Source organism: Scyliorhinus torazame, chromosome 2 (assembly GCF_047496885.1).
Source record: "Scyliorhinus torazame isolate Kashiwa2021f chromosome 2, sScyTor2.1, whole genome shotgun sequence".
Lineage (NCBI taxonomy): Eukaryota > Metazoa > Chordata > Chondrichthyes > Carcharhiniformes > Scyliorhinidae > Scyliorhinus > Scyliorhinus torazame.
This window is the reverse complement of record NC_092708.1, coordinates 254487697-254500949: the sequence shown is the minus strand read 5'-3', so window position 1 is coordinate 254500949 and position 13253 is coordinate 254487697. Positions and strand designations below refer to the sequence as shown.

The following is a 13253-nucleotide window of genomic DNA, read 5'->3' as shown; positions in this document are numbered from 1 at the left end:
ACAAGCCCCACACCTCCACCCCATCCTCTTTAACCCTGCAAACCAACCTAACCTTTTTGGACACCAAGAGCAATTTATCATGGCCAATCCACCTAACCTGCACATTTTTGGACTGTGGAGGGAACCGGAGCACCCGGAGGAAACCCACGCACAGAGAACATGCAGACACCACAGAGACAATGACCCAAGCCGGGAATCAATCCTGGGGCCCTGGGAGCTGTGAAGCAACTGTGCTAACCACTATGCTACTGTGCTGCTTTAATGAAGATGTAACAGTGTATGAGCACCACACACTGTTATTAATGTGCAAATAACCTGAAACTTGTGGTGATGAAGAGCCTCACCATGAATTGAGAATTATCATAGGTTGCTGGCCCCAATTTGCACCACTCTTCCACTGTGAATTTGGTGAAATTGCTACGTTTTCACATCAATTGCCCATTAAACTCATCCCAGAAGGTTCAGTCTGGTACTTAGAAGCTTAAGTACCCTTTTAATGACACAATTTTTGTGAACCTCTCTAGCCCAGAAAGTAAATAATCATTAAACGTGTTGATTCTCATTCCTTCAAATGAATTGCTCGAGGAGATTTGAAAGAAACTCAAATTTTAAATTTAGATTTTTCTGTAATTTCTATCTTTTTTTCTGTTGTACCTGACTTGATTTGACACTCAGCTAATCTAAATTATCCTCCTCAGGCCTTCTATGCTTACTTCTAATTCTCACTGATTAAGAGGTTGGACTTTGGTGCCATTGTTCTTCAAGGCCCCAGATGCTGTCTTGGCTTTGCCTGCAACTTCCTGCATGAAACAGTTTTGTAATGAAGGGTACAGGATAGAGTCTAAATTCCATCCCAAGATATTGAAGCTATGAGTAGACAATCTTTTGGGACATTGCATCAAGGCCAAGGGTAGTTTTCAGGTGCAGTGGGATGAACTGGCAGGAGTGAGTTCATTGGCGTAATTAAGTTCCCATTTTAAATCACTGTAGTTATTTGTATATTTCCATTATGCCCAAGTTTATAATGGAACCTTCCTTCATCAAAAGGAACTTGAAGGGGGGAAAAGTTTGTTGGCCGATAAGGAAAGAGCAAATCAGTAGAACTATTTGGATAGCTCCGTCAAAGTTCTGGCACAGACATGAGGAGTGAGGTTACCTCCTTCTATGTTCTGTGGCTTTATGATACATCAGGAAGCTATAGTTATAGCCTTCTGCCAGTGATAACACTTCAGCACATCGTTTCCTTAGCCTGTACTGCAGGTAAGGGTTGACAACAGCCCCATTTATATAGCACATTTAACATAGTGAAAAGGTGGATCACAGAGGCTTTACCAAACATAAGCCAGACCAAATAATAGATATTAGGATAGATGTGGGTGGTACGGTAGCACAGTGGTTAGCACCATTGCTTCACAGCGGCAGGGTCCCAGTTCAATTCTCGGCTTGGGTCACTGTCTGTGCGGAGTCTGCACATTCTCCCTGTGTCTGGTGGGTTTCCGCTGGGTGCTCCAGTTCCCTCCCACAAGTCCCCAAAGACATGCTGTTAGGTAATTTGGACATTCGGAATTCTCCCTTCGTGTACCCTGTGCAGGCGCTGGAATGTGGCGACTAGGGGCTTTTCACAGTAACTTCATTGTAGTGTTAATGTAGGCCATCTGGCCTGCGAAATCCTACCAACTGTCCTGGCTTGGTACAATTCACACCTCTTTAACCTGGGGTTACCCCATCTCTGGATCTGTAAAGATTTAATCACCTGCTAATGGTCGCATTCCAAGCATTGTTTGGCATCTTTGAATTTGTCTATATATATGTTTCTGGAACATACCTCTTCATTCACCTGAGGAAGGAGCAGCGCTCCGAAAGCTAGTGACATCGAAACAAACCTGTTGGACTTTAACCTGGTGTTGTAAGACTTCGTACTGTGTTAATGTAAGTCTACTTGTGACAATAAAGATTATTATTAAAGATAACCAAAACCTTGGTCAAATAGGTAGGTTTTAATGAGCGTCTTAAAGAACAAAGAGAAGTGCAAAGACAGAGAGGTATAGGGAGGAATTCCAGGACGTTGGACCTCGGCAATTGAAGGTATGGCAACCAATGGGAGAGTGATGAACATTGGAGATGCGCAAGTTGATTATTGGAACCATACAGAGATCTCGAAAGGGTGGAAGGGCGAGAGTGAGGAATTGGAGAGAATTTTAATATTGAGACGATGCTGGACCGAGGGCCAAAGTATATCAGCAAGCACAGTGATGATGGGAGAACACAACTTGGTGCAAGTTAGGTTATGGGCAGCAGAGTTTTGGCTGAACTCAAATTTATGTAGAATGCTAGATATGTGGTTGGCTCAGAAAATATTGGAATAGTCGTGTTTAGAGGTAACAAAGGAATGAGTGAGGATTTCAGCATTCACAGGCCTTTATATATAAAGTTTTACATCTAGAACTGATATCATGGGGTGGCACTGTGGTATAGTGGTTAGCAGTGCTGCCTCATGGCACTGAGGACCCAGGTTCGAATCCTGGCCCTGGGTCACTGTCCATGTGGAGTTTGCACATTCTCCCCATGTCTGCATGGGTTTCACTCCCACAACCCAAAGGTGTGCAGGTTAGGTGGATTGGCCCCTCTAAATTGCCCCTTAATTGGAAAAAAATAATTGGGTACTTTTAAATTTATTTTTAAAAAACAAAAGGAAATAATTAAAAAATAGAACTGATATCATATTTGAAATCTTATGCAACATTCATGCCTTATTAGTACTAGCACTTAATTGCATTACTGATTGTGGTAGTCACCACTGTTGTATTATATTGTATATACTGCACTGCATACGAGAGTATTACGGTAAGGCCCCTGTACTACAGGTACGGGGGTAGATCCCTGCCTGCTGGCTCCGCCTAGTAGGCAGAGTATAAATGTGTGTGCTCTCTGAACGACAGCCATTTCAGCAGTAGCTGTAGGAGGCCACACATCTCTGTGTAATAATGCCTCAATTACTCTCTACTCTCGTCTCGTAATTGATAGTGCATCACTGATAAAAGAGCAACAAATTACAACTCAGGACACAGGAGCTAGTCAATGAACAAGCAGTCGCATAAAGTATAAAATAAATTGTTTCCTTTTAGTCAACCTGAAGAACTGTCTATGAACAATGATCTTTGTGACTTTAAATTGACTGAAACCACTACACTCTCTGGATGTGTAATGGTGGAATGCGCTGGAACACCGTGGAATTGAGTTATGATGTGTGGGGCATTGATTTGTTGAGAGACATTGAATATTCAGTGGAATTGAGCAATGATAACCAGAGAAATTTCCCACTGAGCCAATCAGAAGAAACCACTTAGGAATGGGTCAGGATTGGGCAGCACGGTGGTGCAGTGGTTAGCATTGCTGCCTCACGGCGCTGAGGTCCCAGGTTCGATCCCAGCTCTGGGTCACTGTCCGTGTGGAGTTTGCACATTCTCCCCGTGTTTATGTGGGTTTCGTCCCCACAAACCAAAGATGTGCAGGATAGGCCACGCTAAATTGCCCCTTAATCGGAAAAAAATAATTGGGTACTCTAAATTTATTTTTAAAAATGAATGGCTCAGGAGAAATGTAGTTAGAGTTAGTTAATTCATAGAATGTCATGGATTCCCTACAGCGCAGAAGGAGGCCATTCAGTCCATCGAATCTGTACCGATCCTTTGAAAGAGCACCCTACCTCGGCCCACTTCCCCGCCCAATCCCCATAACCCCACCTAACATTTGGATACTAAGGGATAGTTTTTTTTAGCATGGCCAATTTTGTTTTAGCATGGCCATTCCACCTAACCTGCACATCTTTAGACTGTGGGAGGAACCGAAGCACCCGGAAGAAACCCACGCAGACACGGGGAGAAAGTGCAAACTGCACACAGTCACCCAAGGTCGGACTTGTTTGTTTATGAGAAGTATCTAGGTTTTGGATGCCTAGTTAGCCTAGAGCGTACTCACCAGGGATGTTTGCCACATTGCGCCTGATAAAGTAATGTATTTCTTTCCATTGCAGACTATTCTGATGTGGTTTGGTGGTTTACATCTTGTGGAGCTAGCGGCCCCAATGGTCCGACTCAAGCTCAGTGTGACAACGCCTACCGCCACACAAACGTCTCTGTGGGTCTACACTCAGAGGGATCTCTCAAGGGCACTCAGACTTGGCAGATTCCAGCTACAAGCAAATATGTGTAAGTGGAACTCTCCGATTCTCATTTGAAGCCAGCACATCCTGAATCACACTGGTCTGGGGCAGGGCGTCATCCAAATTGGTGATCAGAGGTCTTAGTGAATCCAAACAAGCTTATCTTTTGACTGCAGCAAGCTATGAGACACTTAGGTACGGAGAGCCACTGTCAACAGCACAGGATAAGTGCAGTTTCTCGCAAAACCACCAGAAGGATTTGTTCTATTAAGGCTTCCACTAAGCCTTGTTGCTACAATTACATGCTACTTTTAAAGAATCAACCTCACTGACTCAATTTCCATTGAAAGTAGGCACACCGCATCTATCATGTCCCATTGCTGGATAGCAAACCAATGCACCCTTATTGATAGGTCAGCCACAAGCTCCTTAAGTCCAAGACTTGATTTTAGTAGGTAAAGTAATTTAAAAAAAATTCTTCCACATGACTGGTGAGTGACATGAAGGTGCTGGTGAGATGCCTCTTGAACTGTTGCAGCCTGAAGACTTGTGCTCCAGAACTTGCCGCATCCCTAGCCAAGCTGTTCCAGTACAGCAACAACACTGGCATCTACCCACAATGTGGGAAATTGCCCAGATGAGTCCTGTACACAAGAAACAGGACAAATCCAGTCCAGCCAATTTCCGCTCGATCAGTTTACTCTCCATCATCAGCAAAGTGATGGAAGGAGTCATCAAGTGCTACCAAGGGAGGCATGGTGGCGCAGAAATTAGCACTGCTGCCTCACGACGCTGAGGACCCAGGTTTGATCCCGGCCCCAGGTCACTGTCCGTGTGGAGTTTGCCCATTCTCCCCATGTTTCCGTGGGTCTCACCCCCACAACCCAAAGATGTGCAGGATAGGTGGATTGGCCACGCTAAATTGCCCCTGAATTGGAAAACAAATCGGGTAACTCTAAATATATTTTTAAAAAATCAGCCGTACTATCAAGCGGTACATACTCAGCAATAACCTGCTTACGGATGCTCAGTTTAGGTTCCGTCAGGGTCACTCAATTCCTGACTTTGTTACAGCCTTGGTTCAAACATGGACAAAAGAACTAAATGTCAGAGGTGAGGTGAGAGTGACTGACTTTGACACCAAGGCAGAGTATGGCATCAAGGAGCCCTGGATAAACTGGAGTCAATGAGAATCATAGGGAAAACTCTCCGCTGGTTGGAGTCATACCTGGCATAAAGGAAGATGGTTGTGGTGATTGGAGGTCAATCATCTCAGCTCCAGGGAATCACTGCAGGAGTTCCTTAGGGTAGTGTCCTAGTCTTAGCTACCTCCAGATGCTTCATCAATGGCCTCCCTTCCATCATAAAGTCAGAAGTGGGGATGTTTGTGGATGACTGCACAGTGTTCAGCACCATTCGTGACGCCTCAGATAATGAAGCAGTCCATGTCCAAATGCAGCAAGACCTGGACAATATCCAGGCTTGGGCTGACAAGTGGCAAATTACATTCACACCGCAGAACTGCCAGGCAATGACCATCTCCTACAAGAGAGGATCTAACCGTCATCCCTTGACATTCAATGGCATTACCATTGCTGAATCTCCTGCAATCAATATGTAACGGTTACCATTGATCAGAAATTGAACTGGACTAGCCATATTAATACGGTGGCTACCAGAATAGGTCAAAGGCTAGGAATCTAATGGTGAGTAACTCACCTCCTGACCCCCCAAAGCCACCATCTACAAGGCACAAGTCAGGAGTGTAATGGAATATTCTCCACTTGCCTGGATGAGTGCAGCTCCAGCAACACTCAAGAGGCTCAACACCATCCAGGACAAAGCAGCCTGTTTGATTGCTCCCCTTCCACAAACATTCAAACCATCCACCATGGACGAATAGTGGCAGCCGTGTGTACCATCTACAAGATGCACTGCAGTAACTCACCAAGGTTCCTTAGACAGCACTTTCCAAACAGACGGCCACTACCATCTGGAAGGACAAGAGCAGCAGATACCTGGGAACCCCACCACCTGGAAGTTCCCCTCCAAGTCACTCACCACCCTGACTTGGAAATATATCGGCATTCCTTCACTGTCGCTGGGACAAAATCCTGGAACTCCCGCCCTATCATAACAACAGGTGTACGTACACCTCAAGGACTGCAGTGGTTCAAGAAAGCAACTCACCACCACCTTCTGAAGGGCAACTAGGGATGGACAATAAATGCTGGCCTAACCAGTGACGCCCACATCCCGTAAATTAATTTTAAAAATGTCCATGTACTGTAGGTGCACCCACAGTGCTGTTATGAAGGGGGTTCCTGGATTTTGACACAGGCACAGTGAAGGAACAGTGATACTGGGCGAAATTCTCCCCCAGCGGTGCGATGTCCGCCGACTGGCGCCCAAAACGGCGCCAATCAGACGGACATCGCGCCGCCCCAAAGGTGCGGAATGCTCCGCATCTTTGGGGGCCGAGCCCCAACATTGAGGGGCTAGGCCGACGCCGGAGGGATTTCCGCCCCGCCAGCTGGTGGAAACGGCGTTTGTTGCCCCGCCAGCTGGCGCGGAAATGACATCCCCGGGCGGCGCATGCGTGGGAGTGTCAGCGGCCGCTGACAGTTTCCCGCGCATGCGCAGTGGGGAGAGTCTCTTCCGCCTCCGCCATGGTGGAGGCCGTTGCGGAAGCGGAAGGGAAAGAGTGCCCCCACGGCACAGGCCCGCCCGCGGATCGGTGGGCCCCGATCGCGGGCCAGGCCACCGTGGGGGCACCCCCCGGGGCCAGATCGCCCCGCGCCCCCCCCTCCCCCCAGGACACCGGAGCCCGCCCACGCCGCCTTGTCCCGCCGGTAAATACCTACTTTAATTTATGCCGGCGGGACAGGCAATTTCTCGGCGGGACTTCGGCCCATCCGTGCCGGAGAATTGAACGGGGGGGCCCGCCAACCGGCGCGGCCCGATTCCCGCCCCCGCCCAATCTCCGGTACCGGAGACTTCGGCAACCGGCGGGGATGGGATTCACGGCGGCCAACGGCCATTCTCCGACCCGCTGGGGGGTCGGAGAATGACGCCCACTGTTCCAATTGGGGATGGTGAGTTGCTTAGAGCTGAACTTACAGAGGGTGGAGTTCCCATGCATCTGGCGTCCTTGTCTTTTTAGGTTTCAGATGTTGAGGGTTTGGAAGGTGCTATCAAAGGAACCTTGATAAGTTGCTGCATTGCATCTTGTAGATGGTGAAGGGAGTGGATAGGGTGCCAATCAATTGGGCCACTTTGCCCTTTATGGTGCTGAGCTTCTTGAATACTGTTGAAGCTGCACTTATCCAGGCAAGTGGAGAGTATTCCATCGCACTCCTGATTGTGCCTTGTAGAAAGTGGATAGGCTTTGGGTAGTCAGGGGATGAGTTAATCTGCACAGAATTCCCAACCTCTGACCTGCTCTTTTAGCTACAAGATGTTTGTAGCTGCTCCAGTCAGTTTCTGATCAATGATAACCACCACAATGTTGATAATAGGGGGAATTCAGCAATTGTAATGTCATTGAATGCCAAGGGAGATGATTAGATTCTCTCTTGTTGGAGATGGTCAGTGCCTGGCATTTGAATGGCATGAATGTTACTTGCCACTTATCTGCCCAAATCAGATTGTTGTACAGATCTTCTTCCATATGGACATGAACTGCTTCAACATTGGAGGAGTCATAAATGGATCTGAACATTGTGCAGTCATTAGCAAACATCCCCACTTCTGACCTTATGATGGAGGGAAGGTGATTGATGAAACAGCTGAAAATGGTTGGGCCTGTAGGGAATAATAATAGATTTAAGTAGTAGTGTCTAAAAGAGTAGGTCAGAGGTTGGGAATTCTGCAGCAAGTAACTCACCTCCCAAAAGCCTGTCCACCATCCACAAGGCACAAGTCAGGAATGTTATGGAATACTCCACACTTGCCTGAGTAGGTGCAGCTCCAACAACACTTAAGAAGCTCAGCAGCATCCAAGAGAGAGCCCTTGGGTTGATAACCCATCCACCACCTTAAGCATTCACTCCCTCTTCCACCGACTTACAGTAACAACAGAATGTACCATCTATAAGATGTACTGCAGCAACTCACCAAAGTTCCTTCAATGGTACCTTCCAAACCTGTGGCCTCTACCACATTGAAGCATAAGGGCAGCAAACGTACAAGGCAAACAAATCTGTGGGTTGTCTAGCATCAGCAACATCATTTGGTACTTCCACAATCATCCCATCCATCCACTTCTTAAGGCAGATCTGGCAACCCAAACAAGATGAGAACATAGGATAGGCCTAACTTATCCAGTTTCTTATAGATGGACTTTTCAAAGATTAGATGACAGGTGGAGTATGTCCAGGTTCCTTCACATACACCACAGCTTTTGACGTCTAAGGTTGTGATGTTCCAGTCTAATCACCAGTGTGCATCGTCATGGGTAAGACAGAAAAATTTAGACTTTTAACTTCTCTCCAAGCTTTCCCACCCCACCCATGATGATGCTTGCCAGAGGTAGGTCTGGAAAATCCCAGTCCAAGTTAATGTCAATGACAGTGTCTAAAATAGAATCGCTTCAAGTCACACGCCACCCTGACTTGGAACTGTATCATCATTCCTTTGCAGCGACCCACCTCGTTGCTGCGTCGTAAGCCGAGAACTCCTTTCCGAACAGCACTGTGGGTGTACCTACACCTTCTGGACTGCTGCATTTCAATAAGGCTTTTCATCACCTTCTCAAGGGCAATTAGTGATGGGCAACCACTTTGCCAGTGATGCCCAATTCTTAAAAACAAGTTAAAAATATATCCTCTGTTAATCCATATTAGTTCTGATTTTAGTAGATCTTTCCCTCTGATTAGTCAGAGCTCTGTTTTTAGTTAGTCCTTCATTCATTCGTCTGTGTTTCGATTCTACTCAATCATATTCGCTGTCTAGTCCCAGTGCCCAGTCAAATGGGTCGAATTCAAATGGATCTCTCACTCTTTAGTCTCTGAGTCTGATTTCAGCAGTCCCTCACCATTCCCTTTTCTCTAGGGTGTCTGCTTATGGAGCAGCAGGTGGAAAAGGCGCCCGGAACAGCAATAAGAGGTCACATGGAATTTTCATTTCAGCCATCTTTCATCTGGAGAAGGATGATCTTCTTTATATCCTAGCTGGACAGCAAGGAGAAGATGCCTGCCCGGGGGTATGTCGAATGTCTTAAAAATCTGGTGTGTCACATTATACGGATGAAGGTGGCTTGATTAAGTGTAAATGTATCAAGGGCAGGCAAACAAGGGGATTATACCATTTGGGACTCAAGACTTGAATGATGTATCCATCTTGAATCAGATCCACATCTGGGGCGAGATTCTCCGACCCCCCGCCGGGTCGGAGAATCGCCGGGGGCTGGCGTGAATCCCGCCCCCGCCGGTTGCCGAAGTCTCCGGCACCGGATATTCGGCGGGGGCGGGAATCGCGGCGCGCCGGTTGGCGGGCCCCCCCCCCCCGCTCGATTCTCTGGTCCGGATGGGCCGAAGTCCCGCCACTAAAATGCCTGTCCCGCCGGCGTAAATTAAACCACCTACCTTACCGGCGGGACAAGGCAGCGCGGGCGGGCTCCGGGGTCCTGGGGGGGGCACGGGGTGATCTGGCACCGGGGGGTGCCCCCACGGTGGCCTGGCCCGCGATCGGGGCCCACCGAGCCGCAGGCGGGCCTGTGCCGTGGGGGCACTCTTTCCCTTCCGCCTCCGCCACGGTTTCCACCATGGCGGAGGCAGAAGAGACTCCCTCCAATGCGCATGCGCGGGAATGCCGTCGGCGGCCGCTGACGCTCCCACGCATGCGCCGCCCAGAGATGTCATTTCCGCACCAGCTGGCGGGGCACCAAAGGCCTTTTTCGCCAGCTGACGGGGCGGAAATTCGTCCGGCGCCGGCCTAGCCCCTTAAGGTTGGGGCTCGGCCCCCAAAGATGCGGAGCATTCCGCACCTTTGGGGCGGCGCGATGCCCGTCTGATTTGCGCCGTTTTGGGCGCCAGTCGGTGGAAATCGCGCCGTTTCCGGAGAATTTCGCCCCTGATTGGGAAAAATGTATTTTTGTCTTGCCCCCTTGCCTGTAGAGCAGCATACCTTATCACATTGCTCATCAAAACTTAGAATGGCTACAACACAGAAGGCGGACATTTGGTCCACCAAGCCAGTGCTGGCTCTCCACGAGAGCAATTTGGTCCCAGTCCCCATCCTTTACCCGTAGCCCTGCATTTGTTTTCCCTTCAGATCCTTATCTAATTCCCTTTTGAAAGCCATGATAGATTCTGCTTTCACCACATCTTCAGACCACCACATCTCGATCCTAAGCTGTCGCAAGGTAAAAAAGATTTTCCACATGTCATCTTTAGTGGACTTCCTGGCTGTCTGCAAGAGCAGTTCACTTAGTCCCACTCCCCCTTTCGAAGCCTCCACTCTCAAGTATTGCTACTCCGAACCACGTACTAACCACAAACCTGTAGCGAGGGCAGAATTTATTAGATGGCGGAGTTTCCTGCCCTGCAACCCAAAGGATCAGTGCGGAACGCAGCCCTGCCAGTACCGGCTGCCGAGCAGCCATTTAACATTTTGCTAACTCATTAAATGTGTTAATTAGCTAAGGCTGAGACTCCTGCCCCCATCTGGAGAGGCAGTCCCACCTTAGAGTGCTTGCCAGCCAATCAAATGGCCAACATCTCTTTAGTCCCTGCATCAGCTTTTCCAAGTAGCTGCCATCCTGGGCATACAGACAGTCCCCAAAGAAGAGGAGCTAATAGAAGTCAGACTGAAGATCGTTCTAGTGTATTGGCAGGCCCCAGCGAGAGGAGTGAGGTGGTAGGGAAGCTGGATTTGAGAGGCGGACCGGGAGGTTTCTGTTAATGAGGGTTATAACCTTTTGGGATGTTACCTACAATAGGCACAAAGATCCCCAAAGGATATATAAGCCCCCTCACCCACATCTCCCCATCTCAACTTGCATGACAGCAAACGGCATAGCTAAAGCTGCTGGGCTACCCGCTTGTCATGGGTCTCCCCATGCTGTGGGTAAAATAGCAGTGGGGTGGGCTGAAGCACTTGGGTAGCAATTGATTGGCCACTCAGGACCTCAACAAGCCCAAAGAGGGCAGGCAACCCGACGCCTCCAAGGTCCCCTTGTAAAATGAAAGACCGGTTGGGGGTGGGCAGGTAGGTGGTGGACAGGCCGCAAGCTGCATTATGCCAACCTTCAAACCCACCTCTGGGGAACCGTAAAATTCTGTCCTTAGACTTTGAAATAAGACGTTTCTGACCACATCATGTCTCCTGTGCTGAAAATACAACTTTTCCTTTAACACCATAAAAGAAAACAGAAACTCTTTTGAGTGTGCAGTTGTTACCCACTTGGTCTGGAGATGGAGTTGTGAGCATGTCAGGTACCTGACTGACAAATAAAAACCTCACCCAGCTGTGTCTGGAGGTCATCTTCCAGCCACAACCTTCCACTCCACCTTTTCAGATAATGACGGATGAAAGAACAAATCTGTTCAACTTCAAGCCTTCTGCACTGTAAATTCTATGTAAGCCGATCCTCAAATCCATTCTGGCAAATCAGCATTTTATACAATGGAAGCTAGATGCTGTGAATAAAACTAACTGGTTTAAAGCACAGAAACAGGCCATTCGGCCCCAATGCCGTATACCAGCAATATGCTCCACATGAACCTCTCCTATCACATACCTTTCAGTTACCGCCCCTCATGTGCTCATCTATCTTCCCTTTAAATGCACGTGTTAAGAGAAATAAGCTGCATCTATAGAATAGCTACAGGATGGCTAGAATGGTCTAGAAGTTAGCAGAATCTGCGTTTCTCTGTTTAGAAAGACGCCATGACGCGGGAGATCTGCTTGGGAGAATCTTCCATCATCGAAGATGAATACAATGCTAATAATGCCATGTCAGAATGGGCAGGAGGTGGAGGCGGCGGCGGAGGAGCCACATATATCTTCAAGGTATACAAGTTCTGTTGTAAGGAACATAACTGTACGTCTTCACAGGCAATTCCACTGTACAAATTGCTGGATGGTCTCCTGCTGTTGAATGGTGGAGTGGGCCCAAGGAGCCGAATGGCCTACTCCTGCTCCGTATTTCTATGTTTCTATGTCTATGTTTCCATTATGTTTTCTGTTTCTTAAATTTCATCTTTCAGGTTCAGTACTCAGCTTCCCTCAGACGTGTACAATGCAGTCCAACTGGAACATTACGCAGTGCTTATCAAATCTAAGCCATTGTTGGCCATCTTGGGTCCTATTTTATCACTTGTGACTCGATAGCATGTTCCAACTGGTCATAGAGTCATTCAGCACAGAAAGAGGGCCTTTAGCCCATCTTGTCTGTGCCAGCAATCGAGCACCGATCTATTCCAGTTCCATCTTCCGTGCTGGAAGTCCGTAGCCTTATATGCTATGGTGTTGCTCATTTGACTAACTGAAAGAGAGAGAAAGAAAGGCATGCATTTATATAACACCTATCATCGCCTCAGGGTGTCCCAAAGTACTTTACAACCAATGAAGTACTCTTGAAGTAGTGTCACCCATGTACAAAATCTGGCAGCAAATTTGCATACAGCAAACTTTCATGGACAGCAATGTGATAATGACCAGTTAACCTGTGGGCTTAATCATAATGTTTGAGGGATATATGTCAGCCAGGACTCTCTGCACTTCTTTAAATACTGGTGTGGCATCTATTATGTCAACTGAGAAGGCAGATGTATTTAGGCTTAATGTCTCGTCTACAAGATGGGACCTCCATCTGTACAGCACTCCCTCGGTACTACACTGAAGTGTAAGGCAAGATTATGGCCTCAAGCCTCTGGAATGTAAATCTCCTGATTCAGAGGTAACAGTGCTGCCACTGAGCCAAAGCTACAAGTAACAATTGGTAGCTTGCTGCTAACCACATGGTGAGATGCCTTCTTGAACCGCGGCAGTCCATGTGGTGCAAGTACACCCATGGTGCAGTTAGGGAGGGAGTTCCAAGATTTTGACCCAGCGACAATGATGGAAAAGCGATATTATTCCAAGTCAG

The 13253-nt window shown here is 47.9% G+C and overlaps 1 protein-coding gene across 2 annotated transcripts in view; it reads left to right on the top strand.

Moving 5' to 3' along the window:
• Positions 1–13253, top strand: part of ltk (leukocyte receptor tyrosine kinase) — a 381725-nt gene that overhangs the window by 133553 nt on the left and 234919 nt on the right. For both annotated transcript variants that reach the window (XM_072486158.1, XM_072486157.1), the window contains exons 4-6: positions 4034–4208; positions 9215–9365; positions 12044–12175. In XM_072486158.1, coding sequence (XP_072342259.1) covers positions 4034–4208; positions 9215–9365; positions 12044–12175 — 458 coding nt within the window. The remainder of the gene's footprint in view (positions 1–4033; positions 4209–9214; positions 9366–12043; positions 12176–13253) is intronic.